Source organism: Falco naumanni, chromosome 7 (genome assembly GCF_017639655.2).
Source record: "Falco naumanni isolate bFalNau1 chromosome 7, bFalNau1.pat, whole genome shotgun sequence".
Classification (NCBI taxonomy): domain Eukaryota; kingdom Metazoa; phylum Chordata; class Aves; order Falconiformes; family Falconidae; genus Falco; species Falco naumanni.
The window spans coordinates 27115040-27136043 of NC_054060.1; the positions used below are offsets into that span (position 1 = coordinate 27115040).

Genomic DNA, 21004 nt, shown 5'->3' on the forward strand with positions numbered 1-21004 from the left:
TAATCTATAAGAATAATAAAAGTTGATTAATGTTGATACATTATTAGAAGCACTGGTGGGGACAACCATGAAAATGTTGATGCATCTTTCAGGGTTCAAAAGTATTATGAAATACCTTCTTGCTTGTTGTTTTTTTTCTTTTTTTTTCTAAGCAGCAGTACTAAGCAGCACAGTAAATGACTGCAGAGTTTTGTTATTTTGAGGATTTAACTGCCAACCAAAACCAACCTGGTTCTAGAATGTGTGTTGTTCATACTGGCAACAGTACTGTCTCTTCCAGACAGTTCCCCTTCCCTGTGTTTGAAGCATTGCTTGCATTTATAATATAAATACTATTAAATTGATTTGCTGTAGATAGTAAATATAAGTTTTTCATGGAGTTCATTCAATACAATCACCCAGGTACTCTCAGCACAATTTTATATCATTCCTTTAGCACAGTGTACAATTCTGGTCTGGCATTTGCATGCTTCCTGCTTTCCATTCTGTTTTCTGTTACTGAAATATCTTTACTTCAATTAACTTTCTTCCTGTTTTATCCTATTCTAGGGCGTCTTTTAAATATAGCAGCACCGTAGATCAAGTTTTCTGTTTTCTTATATTTCAAACTCTTCAAGCCCAAATAAACTTATACCTTAGCTTCATAGAATATTTTCTGTATTTTTACAGTTAGTGAACTGATATATGAAGGGACTGATGACTGCCTTAAATAGAAAAGCACATCATTAGCAGTCAAGGATCGTGTCTGTCTTGGTGTTCAGTTCTTTACATGGATGGTCTCATAAAAGTTAACTGCTGAAATGGCAGACTGCCTCACCTTGTGTAATTATTTTTACCGGTGCATCATGGAAAAGGATTGGGAAGGGACAGAATTTGCTTTTTCTGCAGGCAGCAGCCTAGGGAGCTGCAGCTCAGCCTTTACTCTGCTGTTAAGCTGGAATAACATTTGTGCCTCCAGTGGTGGCAGGGCTGGATGTGAGGAACCTGTGACTCTTGAGCCCCAAGTGGTTTTCCAGCAGTCCGAGGGCAGATTCCATACAGGGCTACAAAGTGGAATTGTCACTTGGCTGTGCTGGCAGAGAGGCTATTGAGCAAGCTCTCTTCCTTGCTGCAGCAGGATCACCAAAGAGGCTTCCTGAGGCTGGTGCTGCTAAATTTGCTGGGAACTGTACAGCACACACAGCCCAGACCCCCTCCTACAAGAACAGAGCTTTTGGGTCACAAGCTGACAAGAGTCTCAGAGCTCCCTCAAGTCCAAATGTGTCCTGTGGTTCTCCACTATCTGAAGATTTTAGTGTGCAGTTTGTAGGCTGAAGGCAGTTGCCTTTCATTGACCTAATTCTTTATTGAAATAAAAGACCTCCCCTGTAGTTGGGTTGTTGGGTTTTTTTTTTTCCCCTAAAAAGAGAAACTTCAATTACCTTTTTCAGGAAGTCCTGGAAACTTGCATAAAAGGAGCCATGCCAAAAGCTGGTCTATACTGAACTAATTTGAATGTGAAGTACTTAGTTGTACCATAATTGTATCCCTATACTTACACAGGATTACTGCTGGATCTGTGCAGCTAAAAAAGGTTTAAATCAGTTCTGTCACTCATATGACTTCACAGCAGGACTTAAAATGTACTGGTGATAACACGTATATGTGTACTTTTTAATCATTTCCATTATTTTATAAAAATATGTGGTATATCACACATGCATGAACGTGTTTTCCTAATGCTTCTGCGAAAGTGATTCCCTCCTTAAATTCTGTAAAGAATCATTTCCTTCAACCTTAATTTTTAGTAATTGATTTCTGAAAAATTGTCTTCCAGGTTATAGATCTCTGATTCTGTATTGGTAGAACATACTTTTCTTCTTTCTGTCCATCAGTTGTACTTTAGCTAACATTTTGCATGCCAGGTTAAAGTATTGAACAAATTGTATGTTTAAATTACAGACTCCCAGTGTTTTCATTACAATGTATTTCTGTTATTCTAGTTAGAAAAGCTGTGTAAAAAAAGGTTATCAATTATTAGATTATACATCTGTATGATTTAAATAACATGCTGTATTAGAATGTTTAGGTGATAACTTAGAGCAGCTGTGAGAGGACATAAACTCTGTCAGTCTGTAGAAAAAGCATCAGGTTGCAAGCTAGGATGTCAACAAAGTCAAGGCAGGAAAGGCTTCCCAGTGTTCTTCAGTGATGAAGTCCAGGCCAGAGTTTTCATAATGCAGATAAGCCAGAGACAGATCTATCTACAGGTATGAGGAAGGCTAAACTGTATCCCACCTTTTCTCTGTGGAGAATGGTGAATAATTACTGATATGAATGGAGAAAGAAAGAAAATTTACTTTTGCATGAAAGTTCCGGTGGTGCATATTATTTTGGTTAAGCAGATTTAAAGGGCCAGAGCTCTGGTGGTGATAATCTTGTGATACTTACTTCAGTGGTAATACACTGGTATAAAAATTCTAGATTTTTAACTGCTAATAATAAAAAGTAAATCTAACAAGGTGTGGCTGCTAAAGTAGCAGAATCTCTGTTAAAGCAAGATTGTACAAGTCAGGTTTTGTTTTGGTTTTGTTGTGTTTTCTTTTTAATACCATGTATTTTATATGCACAACACAAAACTTGTGGGCATGATCTAAGTAACTGACACACAGAAAATGATGCCCAGGAATCTTTGGGGGGAAGTGTAAAACTGAAACAGGATAACTGGTGTTCTGAAGCTCTCATCCTTGTGTTCAGGTATAAGAGTCAGTACTGAAAACCTCACAGGCTTAAAGCCATTAGAATTGTAGTTATGATTAAAGAAATAGTGGAAAATTTTAAAAGAAAAAAAACCCACAACCAAAACTAAAAGCTGGTTTTAGCAAAAGCTTGTTTTCTGTAGTTATTTTGTTTTCCAAAAATTTTCCACTGTAACGTTTTGTTGCAGTAGTGATAGATACGACAAAGTATATATAACTAGAGAGCAGACAAGTCAGATAATGACAAAAATATACTGGCCTGTATGAAAGGTAATCATTCAGCAAAAATCTCATGAGATCAATGGTCATATTGCTCTCTCCTTTTATATTAAATATATTAAAGAAATGAGTAATATATTTTAGGGTATTATTTTTTACCTCTGAAGAGTTTTTAAATAATGTCTAAGTTTTAAATAATGTCTAATGTAAATAATGTTCTAAATAATTTCCTAAGAAGGGTTATATTATTGTGCTTTGTGCATGTACGGCTGCCTGTCCTGCCCACGTACATTTTGAATCAATTGACCCATTTCAGTAATATTTGACAAAGAAGCAGGAGCCTCAGAGATACTAAGGCCCAACATACTCTGTGCAAATAAATGGCCAGACAGAGGAGAGGCTCTCATCAGCACTGTGTTCCACTGAGGGCTCGGCGCTTATTCCCCATTCTGTTGTAAGAATGGAAGGTTTGCCTTCAGACACAGGTTGATGAAGAACAGGCTTTATTGTTTCTGCAGCCCACAGAGCAACTTGTAAAGTACATTACTTGAAATTGTAAAATTCTTCTGGGTGAGTAGTGAGGCCAGTAAGACTTCAAGTCTCTGTGTGTAAAGTAATTGAATCACGGGATTAGAAGAGTGACCTTTCCATTTTAGTTGTCCTTATAGCAAAAGAGTCTTTTGAAAATAAACTTGAAGAATGGAGGAGAATATGTGAGGTAAAGAGGTTGACATGCAAGTAAACTTGCTGCTCCTCAGAAACCCTTAAAACCATTTAAGTTTTAAATTTGTTTTGCTGATAACACACAGCTGATTGCTGTTCCTTGGTCACTAATCACAATTTTATTTCTAGATTGTGGCATACAGCCTGCCTTGGAAGAGAAGGAGAAGTGATGGTGTTTGGTGGAAGCAAAGATGACTTGCATTTCATGGACACAGTCAGTAAACTGAATAAATAAATCCTATCTCTGTGATAACTAAAATTGAAATAAAATAAAGTTAATATGATTGGTGATATTATCAGGTTTGTTCATATCATACCGTGTTCTAAGATGTGACCTTAGGTGTTTTTGGAAAGTAATTTTGAAGGGTTTTTTCCTGCCCTTGTTGGGCTCATAAAAAGGAATTTGTTATTCAGATTCTTTATAAATAATTATTTAGGTATTATCACTTTTAAATTATACCTGTGGTAATAAATATTACATTAATCTAGAAAATAGTGATATTTCTGAGAAGCTGTTTGTCATTTTAATGGTTCTTTTTTTCTGTTGATTAGGGTCACTGCAGTGACTTGTTGATATTTCAGACTCAACCTTATTCGCTGCTCAGGTGAGTTGAGGTTATTGGCACAAGTTGTCTAGTGTAAATTGTCACGGCACTGTGCTTTTAGACACAGGTTTGAACCATGCGCTCTGCATAGGCAGGTAAAATATAAAATTACCTCCCCGGTAAATATTTGAAACGTGCAATGTATGGCGATCCATAGCAGTTCAGACACTGGTGGCGTGTAGTACTCTGTCCTGCACATGCAAGCTCAACATATAGAACGAACATCACAAGCTTTTATTAGATGTCACTTTTTTTGTCTTTAGGATATAGACCATTTACTTTATCTTTCTTTTCTTTCTTTTCTTTCTTTTTTTTCCTCTTCTTTCTTTCTTCAGGTTGTGTCTTGACTGCATTGGTAAGAACGCAGCTCTCTTAAAGTATCAAATACCGTGCTTGCCATCGGAATTATCACAGCAAGCGCTGAAAAAAATAACCTTCTGGGCAGCAGTTAAGCACCGGCAAGAGAAAAAAGCTGAAATTGAAAGACAAAGCCAACTAAACACCATATGAACAATGGTAACAAAACTGTTGAACACTTTGGTTTACGTATGGTGTACAGCAAAGTCTTTTGTTGTTGAATTTTACTAATGCTACAGAACAACTGTTTGTTGAGTTTCTAAGTGAAGTTTGAGAACAAAGAAATCCTTTTTATGGAAGTTTCTTTTGTTTTCTGCATTATAGAAAATGGATAAAAGTTCATTTGTATATATTGTTAACTTCTGCTGTTGTGGTCTTAATGAGACAGTCCATATGATTCATTCTTTTTGATGATACAGAATGTTTCCAATCGGATAAAATATTGGCTTAAGTCTAAAATCTTATTACAGCCTTATCACATCAGCCTTTCGGAACATATTAAATTAGTCCAACACAGTATCTTGGGAAGATTCACACTCACCAGTCTTGAAAAAGGTAACTTATGCGCTAACACCACTGAATCTTGGTTGATTCCACTGGGCTCTGTCGCCTGACCATCAGTCAAACGAAGGAGCCAGACGTCTTGCCCGACATAGGAGTGTCGGCGCGCTCTCCGTGGGATTTGGATCCAGGCCTGCCACAGGCAGCATCACCATTGGTGTAGGAAAGCTTATGGGCAGTTCATAATACTGTTTTACTATGTTTCTGTAATCAACAAGTCCTTTTTGAAATAGGTTGTATATTGTATTTTGGATGTGTAAAGTTTATATTTAATTCTTGTTAAAAAAAAAAGTTTATTTATTGTTTAAAAAGAGCATATGTAGTACTTGGCTATTTTTCAGTTTCAATTATTTAGTTAAAGGATCAGAGTCATTAAAATTTTCTAGAGTTGAAGTGGGACTGGTTTTGACCCATTCTTTTTACAATCTGTAAACTTGATCTGTGGGGGAGGGGAGGCTTTGGAGCAAACCAGTGTGTGAAGGCCAGTTTTGTGCTGGCCTCGTAGCCCAGCCGGGATTCAGCCAGCGCTAAACGTGCAGCATTAAGCCCCTGGCTTTTTTGTTTTGTTTTGTGGGTTTTTTTGGGTTTTTTTTAACGGAGCAGCTGCCATCTCTCGGTTCTCGGGGCTCGCTCCTGACGAGAACCCTCGCAAATCCCCCTTGGTCCCGGGTTTTTCTCCCAGGGTGCGGCCCCGGGGGGCAGGCAGCGGCCCCGGGGGGCAGGCAGCGGCCCCGGGGGGCAGGCAGCGGCCCGGGGGGCAGGCAGCGGCGGGGCGGGGCGGCGCCTGCGCGGCGCTGCCGGAAGGGGCCGCCCGCGGCGGCTGTAGGCGCTGTGCGGGCCCCGCTGAGGTGAGGGAGGGGAGGCGGGAGGGGGGGGGGCGGTCCGCAGCCCCCCGCCGCGGTAGGTGCCGGGCCCTGGGCGGGGAGGGGGCGGCGGGGGGGCCGGGGGGCGGCTCACGCCCTGGCAGGACGGGGGAAGGGCCGCGGAGGGGTTGTTAGCGGGTCTGGGAAGTGCCGTGATGGCGCACTGCGCAGCGCCGTGCGGCTGCCGTTCGGCTTGGCCGCTGCGTTGTGGGCATGTCGCGACAGATGACGTTTATCGGGGCTGCCTCAACATGGGAGGTGGCCGCGGCTGGTCAGTCGGGGTGTCAGGGGGTTGTGGACAGCCAGGGCAGAGCCGGAGAGGGCTCGGGAATCGCGGCGGCGTGAGAAGTGTTTCAGCAGGGAGCTGAAGAATGGCTGAAGGGGGACACACAAGTGTCCAGCGTGGCTCGGTTGTTAAAAACAAAAGAAATAAAGAGTGCCGGTCGCTGGGGGGAGGCCGGTAAAAACCCGGATAATTTGAAGCAGACAGATTTCATGGAGCTGCGGGTACGGATTTCTGACTGAAAGGGCAATTAAGGTTCGGAAATAAACTCCCGAAGGCGGTGTGGTGCCCGCGCCGTGGGGCGGGTGAGGTGAAGAGGCGCGGGGCCGGCCGCCCGCGGGAAGGGCCCCGCGTTCCTCTCGCTTTGCCTGCTTGTGCGGAGCTGCTGTGGGCCCTCCCCAGCTCCCGTGAGCGTTTGATCCGTGTCAGAAAGTGTCGCTGCGGTGACGGGCTCAGCTCACGGCCGTAGGGGAGCGAACAGCAGGCCAGGGCTCGGGGGCGGCTTCCGCGTGGCAGGTGGCTGGCGTTGGGGTCCCCCAGCTCCGGTGCAGGCTGAGGCGGAGGGTGCAGGCAGCTTCCAGGATGACCTGGCAGGGCTGACTTCAGCGGCTTCTCCTGGCTTGATTCCTCCGGCAGTTGGGGCTTTGAATTACCACCGGTGTCACCCAGTGACAGCGTGGCCCTGGGGCTCCCCGCGTACCAAAGCCCTGGCGCGGCGGCTGCTCGCACCCCTGCGCTGCACAGGCTGGGTGCGCCTGGCTGTCGGCTTTCCAGGGCGCTCTGGGCTTTGGCCCTCTGCATGCTAGCGTGATTTGGAGCAGGCGGCTTTGTTTCGTGCATTGTTTTTGGTGTTTTGCTTTGGTATTTTTTTTTTTTTACCGTAGGTAACGCATCCTGCATTTAACAGCTGTGGGAAAGTTTGTGTGTGGGAGTCTTGGCTTAGGCAACCCAAAGGGACTTGGCCTGAAAAGCAGCAGGAGTTTTCACTTTTGTGAAAGCCATACCATAGGCAAAGCTTTTGAGTCTTCTCCACTGTGGGTTGTTTTATTTTTTGTCAACAGTTAATGTATTTATAGATAAATGTGGTTTTTAAAAAAACCCAGATGGATACCTTAGCTCAAATTGGCAACCGAAACCATTATAAATTGCACACCACTGAGGAATCCCCATCTGAAAGTCTCTTGACTGATGAGAGAACTTCTTCCGCTGAAACATCATTGTGAAAGAAACAACAGTGTGTAGTTTCTTTTTTTTTTTTTTTTTTTTTTAACTGTGGTGTTTCCCCTGATGGTTTTCAAAGCTCCATACTATGTGTTATTCTGTGCCATAGCACTGTATCGAAATGGCTGATGATAATGAAGACCTGCAGGCAGACGAAGAGCTCCCAGCCCCAGCTGAGGACAGCTTTGAGCAGCTGGAGAACGACAGCCCTGCTGAGCGCAGCGGGCACGTGGCAGTCACGGATGGACGCTGCATGTATGTCTGGGGAGGCTATAAGGTAGGCTGTTCTCCTCGTTAAGTAAGCCTTCTGCCACCCATGGTGCTGGTAATTACATCCCATTTGTTTGGGAGTGACTCTGTAAAAGTATCCCTCCCCCAGAAAAGAAGAGCTCCACTTAACAAATTAGAATATGGCATTTAAGAGTTTTTAAATACTGAAATAGATCACGAGTGTTAAACACAGATCTTGGCAAACTTTTTGTGGGATGCAGGGTGGTGACTGCCTTTGTCAACTCATGTGTCTGTTGGAAGAGGAGCAAATACTGTCTGATTTGAAATGCACACCATGCAAAATGGTGCTTTTATTTATGGTGTTACCAGCACAACTATATATCGCATGGTAGTGGTCACAGGTCGGTTATTTATCACACTGGGGTGTATGTGTACTGCGAACAGAACCAAGTCACTTTAAGATTTTGATGAGGGTGAAGATCAGTTGTTAACTTGATAAATAAATGAGTAGCCCAAGACAAAGCTTTGGTGTATTGTTCTGCTGGTGTTATGCGGGGGGTGAGGGAATTAAAAAGGAAATTTTAACTCATTTATGCACCTAATTATCCTGCCTGGGCTATGAAAAGGAGGTTTAACTTCTATTTACCCCAGTCTCTGCTGGGAGCTTGTCTGGTCCCCAGCCAAAGCTAAAATAGGCAAATACCTGCTCTCTGAGGGCTGCTCTGCAGGTGAGAGGTACAGGAGTGTGGCGGGTACTGCTCCTGCTGTTTGCTGTTCTGTGATTAGATCTCTGAGGGGGCGTGTCAGCATTCACAGGAGTCTGTAATTCAATGTGTCAAGCATTTGTCTTTTTTGACCTGTTCTGCAGAATGCCCAAGTTAGGGGATTTTATGACTTCTATCTGCCTAGAGATGAAATATGGATCTACAACATGGAAACTGGAAGATGGTACAGTAAATAATTACAATGTTGGGGTTTGGGGGGGGGAAAAAAGAAAAATTCTTAAACTGGTATAGAAAGCATGCTGAGGGTCTGTGGGTCTGTGAACAGAGAGAGAATTACCTGATTTCTTTGTTCCCACCTCTCAAACTATTGCATAAATATGTAAAATATTTCCAAATATTTTTTTTCTATAAAAACAACAAATATGTTTTCACAAGTTGAAGTAGGAGAGGCAGCCCATACAGGGAGCACGTGGTCAACAGTGTGAAGTGGTTTGGTATGCCTGGTGTAGGATAGAGCACCTGAAAATTGTATTTATACCACTTTTGATTACAGTGATATATCGGTGAAGGAACCCATATTGAGGTTTTTATTTCCTGTCCTTTTTAGGAGTTGTTTTTAAATGTTGATGCAGCCAAAGAAACTGCTATGTCATCTTAGATCATTGGGAACCTGGAAGTTGTGTGAAACCTGCGTGCCTGATAGTGCAAGAAGAAGGGAGTCCAGTGCTCCCGTTCTGTAGCTGGCTAGGGCCTTGTGCCACGAAGCCGAGACCCCTCCGTGCTTTGCAGAAATTTCAATTTCAGCAGTGCTTCCAGGCCTCGTGGTTAGCGAGAGCCTTGGACGTGGGGCGGAAGCTTATCTTTGTGGTTATAATGTTTACAAATATTAAAAACCCAGTATCAAAATAGAAACCTTCAGTTTAGACAGGAGTGTCCTCTTTGCCTGAGGATCTTCCTGAGGATTTTGGACGTGAAAGGCATACCAAACTCCTGAACTAGGTAGACAGGATTCCTCCCCCACAAAACATGTATCAGTTTAATTGCCTTTTCCCCACCCCCCTCCCTCATACCAGGTTAATGGTGTAAATTGTTAAACCTGCAAGGGTGTGAAGAACCCGTAACTGAATGGTGTGCAGTGACCTATTAATTAAAAACATGCTGATAGCGTTATAAAATTCCACTCCAGATAAAATCATTATTGTTCATTTTTATCAGATAAAATATTTTAAACTGTGCTTCTAGGAAGAAGAGTAAAACAGAGGGAGATGTTCCACCTTCCATGTCTGGAAGTTGTGCTGTGTGTGTAGACAGAGTGGTGTACCTCTTCGGAGGACATCATGCACGTGGCAATACAAACAAGGTTAGTAATTTAAAGATAAACTCCTCCTCACAAATATGTTTCTCCTCATTAGCTTTTGTTCCCATTTTTTATAAACTAGATGTGGCCTTTTCAGTTAATTAAAATCCACCCAAAGCGAGAAGTCAATAATCGTAACAAATCATGGAAACATTTTCTTCTGAATGACTGGACAGGTTGGATCTCATTTCAGAGCTTAAATGTTAATAACAGGAAATGCTGAAGGTGTATTCCAGTCATTGTATCCTCTGCGGCTTCTGCAACGTAGTATTTTCATCTACTGGCTGCATATCTAGTTCTTGGAAGCAGGTAACCAACTTTCTCGTCCTGTCAGCTGCTTTCCCAGATGTGAGCTAATAGAAGCCATGTTCTTTTTGAGCTTGCCTAGGAGGTTTTTACTAAGAGAATATGGTGCTTATTGCTTGGATTTTTTATTTTTTTCCAGGCAGGTGATTAGCTGGCTGACTTTTACCCGTTCAGTGTGTTAATTTCTCTGCAGCAGGTCAGATAACATGACTTCTGTATAACAGGTCAGCCTTCAGCTCTGCATCGTTTCACATGATGATTGTACTCTGGTAGCTTTACAGCTCTGAAGAAACACCATGACCTATTACTTGTTTTGGTTGCCGTTGTTCTTGTGCAATTCACCCTATAAATTGTATTGCATTTGGTGCTTTTGAGTTTGCTTCTTTTGAAAGATGGGAATTTCCAGAGTTCACTGAAATAATATCAGAGTGATTTGTAACTGGTCTGTAGTTGTTTGAAATGCAGTTCTTCTCTGGAGTCTCTAATAATATTTTCTGATGTTCTGGAAGAGTGGTTTAGGTTAAATAGTTTTGGCCTCACTCTTAAATATAAACTGAAAGTAGCTTGATGCAATGCTTGTAAATGGTCTGAAACAAGCCACATTTATAAAGTGTGACTTGCTTCCTTTCTGCTGTGGTATTACATTTCACTTGGTTTATATATGTGTATCAGCTGTTTCTGTGTATGTAAAATGATGTAACATGCAGAGAAGGGATGATACTGTAGAAAACTATGCTTTTTGTTTGTTTGTTTTTTAACCAGTGTTTTTATTATTATTATTGTAAGAGAATTGCTACTTTGTACACTCCTTTGTTGTATCCTCTGTCAGCCTTGGGATGGTACAACTCATGTCCATAATCCTGATGCCTTTGTAAAAAGTGTTTGGGGCTTGAGTCCGCAGAAAGATAAGGATCTTTGGATCCATATTTTGTGCCAAACGCTGTCGGTACTCTGTGCAGCTAGGAAAAGAACTTTTAATTTATTCCTATACTAGTACATGCTGTATAAAAGTTAGTATTTTAACATCAGTCAGACTTAAGCTTTAAGCTAACTGTGTGGGTAAAAAAAAATCTTTTTATTTTCTACAGTTCTACATGTTAAATTCCAGATCCACGGACAAAGTGCTGCAGTGGGTCAGAGTAGAGTGTCAGGGGGTACCTCCTTCATCAAAGGACAAACTTGGCGTTTGGGTTTACAAAAACAAGTAAGGCTCCAGCAACAAAGTCAGCACAGCTATCCTTGCGCGTGTGTTTGCTTTTAATCACTCTTAGTCTTGTCATTGTTGTGTCTTTTTGTTTGAACAAGAGCTGCACAAGCGATTTCTTGTTTGTGGCACGTGCATGCTTCAGGAAGATGGTGCTTTTCTTCCCCAGCCAGCCTTTTAAAACTTCAGCAGTTGATAAGGGTAAAACCTCACTCCCAGTTTGGGTGTAAGCTGTAGGGTATCTCTGTGAGTCACAGTCCAAAATGTAGGCGCGTTACAGGCAAATCTTCCACAGCGCATTCTCAGTACAGGGCTTTAAAGGCGCTGCATTGTGGTTACTTGTCATTCCTCTCGGCAATTGCATCTGGAATTGTTCTTCACAGAAGCCTGTTTTCCCTATATCATGGAAAATGCAGTCTTTTGGTCACATTTTGTGGGACAGCTTGCTTTTCTGTGGTAGTTGAAGAGCAGGAAGCCATTTTAATCTCTGGCTTTTACAGCGGTGCACATACTGAGTTCGTCGTGTTTGTGCTGGTTGCACAAAACAAGGAGTGTGTTGAACTGCTGTTGATGTTGTCCAATTTTAATGTGTTGGGATAGCACCCCAGAGATGGCAGAAGGCCTTCTGGCATCGCAAACCTTGGAAAAGATGAGGAAGATGGGTAGAAGGTGTTGAAGCCAGGTGACCTGACGGGCAAAACGTTGTTGCCTTGCATGTTCCATTGATTTAGTGCAGTGCTAGTCCCCTAAGCAGGGAGCTGTGTGATGTTCCAGCCTCTGGCACTGGAGGATGGGCTGAGGAAAGACCCTGTTGTAGGTAGTTTCCTGCTTCCACAGGCTTGCTGTACCCCAGCTGCTCAGGAGGTCGGGGGTGGCAGTGAATTATCTCAGGGGAGGTCAGGGGCTTTGGCTTTCTTCTTGGAGCATTTACCCAGGGCTGGTTTCTCAGAGGATTCCTGGCTTCCAGAGAACAGGACTCCTGAATGCTGTGGCACAAGTGACAGCTCACATGGCCAGAATTTTCCCCTTGCAGGAGAAGCTGGAAAGGCTGATCCCCACAGAGCAGGTCTCTCCGCAGCCTGTGGGCTGCTCCAGCGTGGGCAGTGCTGCTGGGGTACGCGATGCCGGGGCTGAGGAGGTCTGATGCAAATAGGAGGTGACAGTCAGGGGCCTTTGGTTCTTCTTTGGTCACAGCTGGCAAGGGTTACAGGATGCCACCATCTTGTCATGTCAGGGTAGGGTTTTAAGCTGTTACCTACAAAACCTTATCACCTGGACAGCACAGGCATCTTCTGCCTGTTTGCACAGCTGGTCTTGACTGTAGCATCTCTGGCTTTACTGAGGCAGAGGAAATCAGGGACGCCGTACGTCCTTGTGTTTGAGCCATGTACAATGATTTTGGTGTGGAACACTACAGATGCTTGTGCTGCTTTGTCCATTACGTGGAGAGGAAGCTTACTGGTTTGGTATTTGCTGAAGAGACTCGTGAAAGACAGGAAATTGCCTGTGATGCTAATTTTCTGATTCTTGATGTGGAGAGAAAGCTTATTGTTACGACACTCGATGTGATCAGTTTAGATGTCAGCTTGTGCGAGACTGGTATTATGGATGTTTCGTTAGGTGGTGTAGACTGTTTTCTGTTACTTCATAATTCAGTAAGGATTTCTGGCAAAATCATGCCATTAGTTTCTAATATGTGCTAAAACCCAAACGTAAAACTTAAATGTAAATTACATTTTAAAAACCAAAAGAACAGTAAAAACAGATGAGCGACAGCTCATAGTAACTGTTCTTCAGGCTTTGAAACAAGCGCAACAAGGAAAATACCTTCCTCTCCCAAAGCTAATCACTTCCCAGGCAGTTTCATTGGTAGAGGGTCCGCTGCATGTAGTGTCCCTTGGCCTCCCCTTGCCCTGCCTAGCATCCATCTCCACAGTGACTGTGCCCAAGATGTAATGCTTTCTCCTTGCTTCTTGCGGGAGTGTCTGTGACCATTTTGGGCTTGGGAAAAACAGGTAGAGGGCTTGGAAAGGGCAGAGTGAGGGAACTGCAGGAATAAACCCCTGTAGCTGCTGTGTGGGAGCCCCAGTAGCGAAGGCTGAAGCGCAGTGACCAGGCAGCAGGCCTGGCAGCATCACGTGTTTGGGACCAGTGCAAAGCTTGGAAGCCTGAGGCGTGGGAAACAGCTACAGAGGGATTTAATGTGGGTGGTAGGGCTGATTGGGCAAGAAACAGGGCCCCACACCTGGAAAACTTGCATTGTAGACATATTGGAAGTAATGAAGCCAAAGGAGCTTCCTGGTTTTCCTGTCTTCTGTAAAGGCTCTGCTGAAACAGAACTTTAATTTGTAGCAACAGATGTGATAGCATTTCTAATAGATCTTGATGCGTGTTTTATTGCAGGCTAATATTTTTTGGAGGTTATGGTTATTTTCCTGAAGGGAAGCAACGGGGAACTTTCGAATTTGATGAAACCTCATTTTGGGTAAGTAAACTTGGAAGTAATTTCTATTTAAACTTAATATTTAATTAGAACTTATTAATACTTGTTGATTATTTAATATTTTTAAAGAATTCAGGTCTTCCTAGAGGGTGGAATGACCACGTGCATGTTCTGGACACTGAAACTTTTACTTGGAGCCAGCCTATAACTACGGTAATTATTAATCTTATGTCAGTTAATTAAGTTACAGCTCTTAAGAAATACGGGCACTGTCTGCTATATCTCTTGTAGCATCCTGTGAAAATGAGCGTGACTCTGCTGGGCCTGGGTTCACCGCTTTCGTTTGTGTCACGTCAGAGGGGTGTGCTGTCGCTGCGCAGGGCTGGCAGTGGCCTGTCCCAGCGGCAGTGGCTTGGGGCCGCCGATGTTCTGAGTGCCTGGCGGTGTGTGCGGTTAACTAGCAGTGTGAAGCTGTCTTAACCCACTGTATCTCACGGGGATCCTGTCTCTAATATCTATCTCCCTGGCAGTAATTTAGAAGATGTGGTTAACTGTTTGCCAGCAAGAAGCATGGAAATTCACCGAAAATACATTTTTTTGCTTTCCTGCTCTACTCTGCAGCCATGTTTACGTGTTGCTCGTCTTCAACTGCCATGTGTTTAGCTGGCAGGTGCTCTGTGATCCTGCCTTCTTCGGGATATAAACCGCTCCCAAAGAATTATTCAGCTCTCTGAAATACCTAGTGCTACCTGGCAGGAGGATGTGAGAAAAGCCTTGAAGGGTTGTGAGCCTGAGGCTCTGCAAATGGGCCACGTGGAGCTGGTCCTGTCTCGGTGGTGCTTGCTGAGTTTGTTCTCTCCCTGGGGTGAATCACAGGCCGCTTGCTGTGGCGGTGGCTGGCGGGAAGCACCGTGCCTGCAGCGCTGCTGGCTGCTGCTGGTCTGCCTTCCCCCTGGGACATGCAGTCTGTCTGATCCAGCCCGGGGAGAAAACCTGGCCAGGGGCTGAAGCTTGGAGCTTGGGACTGTTTGACCAGGGCTCTCTTCCCTTCTGGCTTTTGATGAATGAGCTGTCTTAGTTCCCTGTGCCTTGCTCTCTTGCCAGTGAAGCGGCACCATTAATTTTTCTCCTATACGTGGCCTCGGAGGGGTCATTAGCTTGTGTTTGCAGTCTTAGCTACGACACACTTGTGTTAAGAGAGGGATTTGAAACGCTGTTGGTAGAACCGGCTTTAGAAACATCCCCTCAAAATAATAGTTACCTGCTGCCTTTTCAGTAGCATTCTTGAGGCTGTTTAAACTGAATTTAAACCATTCTTTTACCGAGGTCTCCTCTCCTCTCCAAAACCAGGAAATTTGCCTTTTATTCAGATCTGTCTGTCTTCATCTTTTTTTCTGTTGACTTGCTTTCTTTCGTGCTTCAGTGGCACTGAGCTCATGGGAAGCTCAGGAAAATGAACTGTATGGTTTCCTGTTGTCCTCGCTAATGTGGCGGTTCGATACATTTCACTTGGGTGCTGAATTGTAGTCAAAACAAAATGAACTACTCTGTAATTGCAAATATGCACCATCTGAAGTGTCCTGGAAGTATTCAGGAGCAGGCAAATGGAGTGACATTGCCACAGAATTGGAGGAAATGAAATTGGAGATTAGTAATCTGAATAAGGAGTTACTTAAGAATTGCTTTGTCTTATTGCATACAGATCTCAAATATGTCCAGAAGTAGCTCAAGAAAAATACTGTCTAATGATTTATTATGTCATTGTCTTGTTTACAGTCTGAGGCCTTCTGTGACTGTCTGAAGCCCCTTTTAAAGGCAAAATTTATACCTTGACACTCAAAGGGTGGGTGGGGGGAATCCCGTTTTTAATGAGTTTTCTGATCTTCCATCCATCAAAAAAACCAAGTTTCTGCACACAGGAGAACTTACTGAATATTTTTTCCACTCTGCTCCTTGTTGGCCTTAAATCTGACTTTAGTTCAGCCTTTCATCTCCTCGGGTGAGTGATTTCTGGCACTGTGAGTCCTCGCTTTACCTGGAGTGTGATGTCCAGGTGTACTCTCCTGGGAGGCCCGAGAGCAGCCCGGCCCCTTCCCCGCCGTGTCTGCTGTCGCCCCGTGCATCCCAGGGCGCCTGACGTGGCCGCAGCCGTGCTGCTTCATGTGTGTGACGGGTCTCTTCAGCCCGGCTCCTCCTCACTTGATCTGCCACAGGTTTCTGGTGAAACAACGTATTCTCTCTTTTGTTACTGTATCAAATAAACTTACCTTTTATTTCACATTTTCTTTTCCCAGGGCAAAACTCCCTCACCGCGAGCAGCTCACGCCTGTGCTACAGTTGGGAACAGAGGCTACGTGTTCGGCGGCAGATACAGAGTAAGCCCCAGCCCAGTGTAACCGTGTCTTACTGAAACATAAATGGAGTATTTCAGCCGTCGTCTACTTTATTGCAGGAGTCCAGAATGAACGATCTTTACTATCTGAATCTGGATACCTGGGAGTGGAATGAAATGTAAGTACTAAAACTTGAGTTCTTTTGTTTGTAAAGGAATGTGAAGATGCCATTTTTATTCACTTCTATCATCCCAATGAAACTTTGTAAACTCCAGCAAGTAAGCAAGCAAGCTCAAGTAGAACTGATCCTCCTGATCAGTTGCTGACTCTTGCTGTCAGGCTTTTTGAAGTACTGATACAAGTAAAATTCTTTTACCGTGTCTAAAAAATTAAATTTGCTGTTGGGTCATGAGCTATGCACAGTATGAAGCTGCATCCTTTGAATATCTGAAAAATCATCAGAGCGGAGAAGAGGAGCAGTATTTTATTTTAGCACATGCATAATTTGTGGTGCTTTTATTGAAATGCAGAATCACACAAGGCATTTGCCCAGTTGGCCGATCCTGGCATTCTTTAACACCAATTTCTTCAGATCACCTCTTTCTCTTTGGAGGATTCACCACTGACAAGCAGCCATTAAGTGAGTCATTCCAAAAGGATTTTGTGTTGTCTTTTTGTTCTTTGTGTTCTTGAACAGTTGTGCACAGAAGCTTGAATTATTGCCTCGTCACCTTAAATTCTTGCTAAATTCCTTCCAAGCACTTGTGATCCAGCTCCTTAAGGCCAACAGCTAATTTCACAGGGCAGGAGTTGCTGAGTGTGTTGAGGCAGTATGATTTGTAAATTAATCTGCTCTGAAAATGTATCTAATGCAAGTTGCAATTAGCATGAGCTCTACAGCTCCCCATCCTTCCCCTCTGACTACACTGCCATAAACCACTATCAAACACCTTTTTTCAGACAGGTAGCCCAATGTTTCGTATGGTTTTTCCTAAAATACGTGATTTATTTAAGACCAAAAATGGTTACACTGGAGTCTATGTTTATTGCAGCAAATGTGAAAGAACTAACAGGATGCTGTCTGTATCGGGGTTTTGCTTGTTTTCAGGCGATGCTTGGATTTATTGTATCAGCAAGAACGAGTGGATACAGTTTGAGCATAACTACTCTGAAAAGCCCAGGTATGGTAGACACTTTTCTTGGAAACACATTAAAAAAGAGTGAGGAAGCATTTGATGTTGGCTGTCAAAGAGAGGACACGCATTCCTCTCTACGATTTTTCTGAACAGCACAGCGCTAATGCTAGCTTCTGCCCCAGAGAGGCGGGTGTGTCGGACGCACACGGAATGCAGGACGCGCACCGCTGTGGCACTGGCGCTGGAGGTAGCGTATAGCTCAGTGTTTGTGGAGCGGCAGGACAGCGGGGCGTTGGGGTTTGACCTCCAGGCTGCAGAGGCCTCCCAGCTGTGACTGCCAGCACCGGAGCTGACTGGAAGCCATGTGTCCTCGCACTGCCAGCAAACCTGACAGAGGCAGGAGTCACCGTTCTGGGTATCCTGGCTGGTGGCTAGTCCCTGTGCACACCCAGGATATTTTTGTCTTCCTGCCGAGTAAATGAGAGATGATGACCTGCAATTCAAAAGCATCAGAGCTACTGTGATGCATGTATATGGCATTGAGAACACTCACATCACGGGAGTTACTGTGGTCCGTCTTGTTCGGGGCGGTGTTCTGATTGAGGTTAAACGAGTCAAAGCAGTAGTGCTTCCTGCTTTGCCCTCTTTGGCCTTGCTCTTGCTGCTGCTGGGGATGAGGAGGGGTCTGTTTTCCTGGGGCAGTAACAGGGCCGAGCTGCTGCTCCTCTCCTGCCTTCCCCCGCGCCCTGGAGCGGCACAGCGGTGCCCTGCTGCTGGTGAACACACGAACACACGTGTGTGATTAGTTGTTTCCTCAAGTCTTAAGAAAGCAAGACAGAACCGGAGTGACTGTGTTCATTCAGTCTTTTGACTCGAGTGGGACAGGAACATAACGTTTGTGCAAGCAGATGATGACGGCCGTCCTCCCGAAGCGACAGGGCTGTGGGTTTCACAGGTGCCTGCGCTTGCGGGCGGCGTGCTGCTGAGCCCTGCAGCCCTGCCCCAACCAGGCTGCCGTACGCAGCCCACCATTTACTGACCAGTTTTCCTTCCCTGAACATAAACACCTGTTGAATTAGTCACATCTACAGCGTGCTGGTGGAAGGGCAAAGTCGCGTGTGTTAACTTTAAATACAAATCTTAAACGTGCATTATTGGGTGGGGTGGCTTTTTTGTTTAATGCAGTGCTGACTTCTGTTTGTAGGTTGTGGCATACCGCTTGTGCAAGCGAGGAGGGAGAGGTGATCGTCTTTGGGGGCTGTGCCAACAACTTACTTGCCCACTCCAAAGCTGTAAGTTTATTTTGAACTTTCCCTTCCTGTGCAGCCCAGCCCTTCCTGCAGGAGCTGTGATGCGTTATCGCTCCAGCGAGAGTGAAATGCTGGTCGTTGGCAGTGTGATCTTGTAGGGACTGACAAAGGCGTGTAAACAAAGCTTGAAGGGGAAATGTTTTGCTGCTTTTCTGGAAACCTGATCATTATTCATTATTTAAACAAACTACGACTTGCTTTCCCTCACATGTGTGTTTTACTTGGAGGCTGTTACCTCCCACCTACTTCTCTAGCTTTGCCCTGTGCTGCTCCTGGGGGTGTTTTCAGGGAGCCCCTCCCAAAGTCATTTCTTTGCTGGGATGCTGGAAGGGGGAAGAAAAGGCTGAGCAGAGAGGGGCTCTTGAGCCAGGGTGGGGGTGTCCCAAGATCTGTAAGAACACTAGTTGGCTGGAAAGGGAGACTGGGAACAAGCGTGCCAGCACCTTCTGCTGCAAGAGAACCAGTGGGCATCAGCTGGAAGGGGCGAGTGGCAAACAAGAGTGATGCAACAGCTCTTTGTGCAGCATCAGCTCAGCTCTGCCAAGGGCAGGTTTGCGGGCAAAACCCAGCTGGCTGCTGAGCCTGCTCGCAGTCCCCTGGCCAGGGTCCCTCGGTGCAGTTCCCCTGCGCGCAGGTGGTGGTCCTGCTCTCTGCAGGGGGTCAGCTGGAACACGGACAGATGTGGCGCAGGGATGGTGTGTGAGCCTGGCCACTGGTGTGCCCGTTCCCCTCTGGCTCTTTGTGTGAAGTGTCACTAGATCAGGGGTTTGGTTGATCTGTGGTTCCCCGTGTGCCCGTAACTTCTCATGTTGCGGGATTTGGTGAGCAATTCCGCATTCAGCCTGTCTGCTTGCTGCCTTTGTGGCTTGCGTGAAGTCCAGTCTATCCCCCCACCTCGGCCTCTCCTCGCCAGTCCCCAGAGCTGTGCCATTTGCCTTCCTTTCCGGGGTCCGTTTATGTGAGCCTGGGCTGCAATAATGTGAATCCACATAACCAAACCGCTTCTCTTTCTCTCCCCCCCTCCCCATCCCCAGGCTCACAGTAATGAAATACTTGTGTTTTCTCTACAACCGAGATCTCTCGTAAGGTAAGAAAGCAAGACTTCAACGTGAAACTCTCGTGTTGCCAAGACAAGTAGTGCAGGGTTACCGCTAGATCTGTTATGTTCCTAAAAATAACTGTAAACAGTTCTTCCTCTCGAGAAAGCTGAAGGAGCAGCAGCCAGTTAGGAGAGGGCAGAGCGAGATCCCTTTCAGACGCACACTTAGCATTAAAGAATGAGCTTAGCCTGCAGCCCTTGTTCACGCTAACAGCGTGTCTCCTCTCCCCAAGGCTGTGCCTGGAAGCAGTCATTTGCTTTAAGGAGATGCTGGCCAGTTCCTGGAATTGCCTCCCCAAGCACTTGCTGCACAGCGTCAATCAGCGGTTTGGAAGCAACAACACCTCAGGCTCCTGAGCCTGCTGCCGAACGAGCTGCGCACGGACGGGCAGTTCGAAGAAGATGTAATAATTTTACCGAGTGTGGCAAACATTAAACTTGTATAGGTTAAATCTCTGTTATTGTGGTGGGTAGTTGCTTCTTGCCTCTAAGTTGCATGTGAATGGCCTAGAGAGAACCTATTTTTGTGTAAAGATGTTTGCAATAAATGTATTTAATGCAAGTGGAGATGTATCCCGTGCTTAAGCTAAAACTAGTCCTGGGTTTGTCCACCTTGAGGTGTGGGCGAGGGCCAGCCCCCAGCAGCAGGCGGGGTGTGCATGCGTGGAAGTGCTTGTTACGGAGTCCCTGGTCGAGGACCTGAGGACGGCAGGGGTTGTGCAGGAACCACCGAAGCAGGTCATGGCTACTGAAGAGGGGTGTTGCTTCAGTCTAGGCTGAAGTGACAGGCTAGCGGTCCTGTGGTAGCCTACAGCATTAGGAAACAGTCTGCTTAACACTGCCACAAACGTTTAAGGTCAGAAAACTGGGATTTGGTAATTGTACATTGTCAGCATTAATAAACTCAGATGTTGTTGTAAACCCTCAGATGTTAAAGCACTGCTACCCTCTCCTTGTTTGTAGTTTGGTTTTTTGGAACTCTTTATGTTGTGGAACTTGTTGTGAACCTTAGGTAGCAGATATTCTGCCCTGAGAAGCGTTAACTGAAAGTGCTCGAGCCTGTGATGGGCCGCGTTGGTAACCCGTGGAGCTCACCTACAGCTGGAACCACCTGAAGGACGTTGGCTTGGTGGAGGCGCGCCGAGAGTGGCTGCAGAAGGGTCAGTGCCTGCCTTTGCTGACTCAACCAGTCACCAGCCCCAGCAGGTGACAAGGAACAGGCTGTCCTGCTGTGGGGATGGGGTGAAGTCATGTTTAAGTTGTCCTTAGAAAATAAAAAAAAAAAATAAA

At 45.0% G+C, this 21004-nt stretch overlaps 2 protein-coding genes across 6 annotated transcripts in view; both read left to right on the forward strand.

Annotated features, from left to right (window-relative positions):
- The window catches only part of KLHDC1 (kelch domain containing 1), a 31374-nt gene extending 25778 nt beyond the window's left edge, over positions 1-5596 (forward strand). For both annotated transcript variants that reach the window (XM_040602468.1, XM_040602469.1), the window contains exons 11-13: positions 3810-3894; positions 4233-4285; positions 4621-5596. In XM_040602468.1, coding sequence (XP_040458402.1) covers positions 3810-3894; positions 4233-4285; positions 4621-4795 — 313 coding nt within the window. In that variant the 3' untranslated portion in view covers positions 4796-5596. The remainder of the gene's footprint in view (positions 1-3809; positions 3895-4232; positions 4286-4620) is intronic.
- Positions 5597-5963: 367 nt separating this feature from the next.
- On the forward strand, positions 5964-20635 carry KLHDC2 (kelch domain containing 2). Of its 4 annotated transcripts, none has more exons than XM_040602467.1 (14): positions 5964-6051; positions 7680-7847; positions 8670-8749; positions 9769-9886; positions 11278-11393; positions 13797-13878; positions 13966-14049; positions 16131-16211; positions 16289-16347; positions 16700-16809; positions 17278-17350; positions 18510-18597; positions 19650-19702; positions 19948-20635. In XM_040602467.1, the coding sequence occupies exons 2-14, from the start codon at positions 7692-7694 to the stop codon at positions 20069-20071; spliced, it is 1224 nt and encodes a 407-aa protein (XP_040458401.1). In that variant the 5' UTR covers positions 5964-6051; positions 7680-7691; the 3' UTR covers positions 20072-20635. The 4 variants fall into 4 exon arrangements, with proteins under 4 accessions (XP_040458401.1, XP_040458400.1, XP_040458398.1 ...); XM_040602466.1 differs by having other exon boundaries at positions 5996-6103; XM_040602464.1 differs by lacking the exon at positions 5964-6051 and adding an exon at positions 6198-6573.
- Positions 20636-21004: the final 369 nt, after the last annotated feature.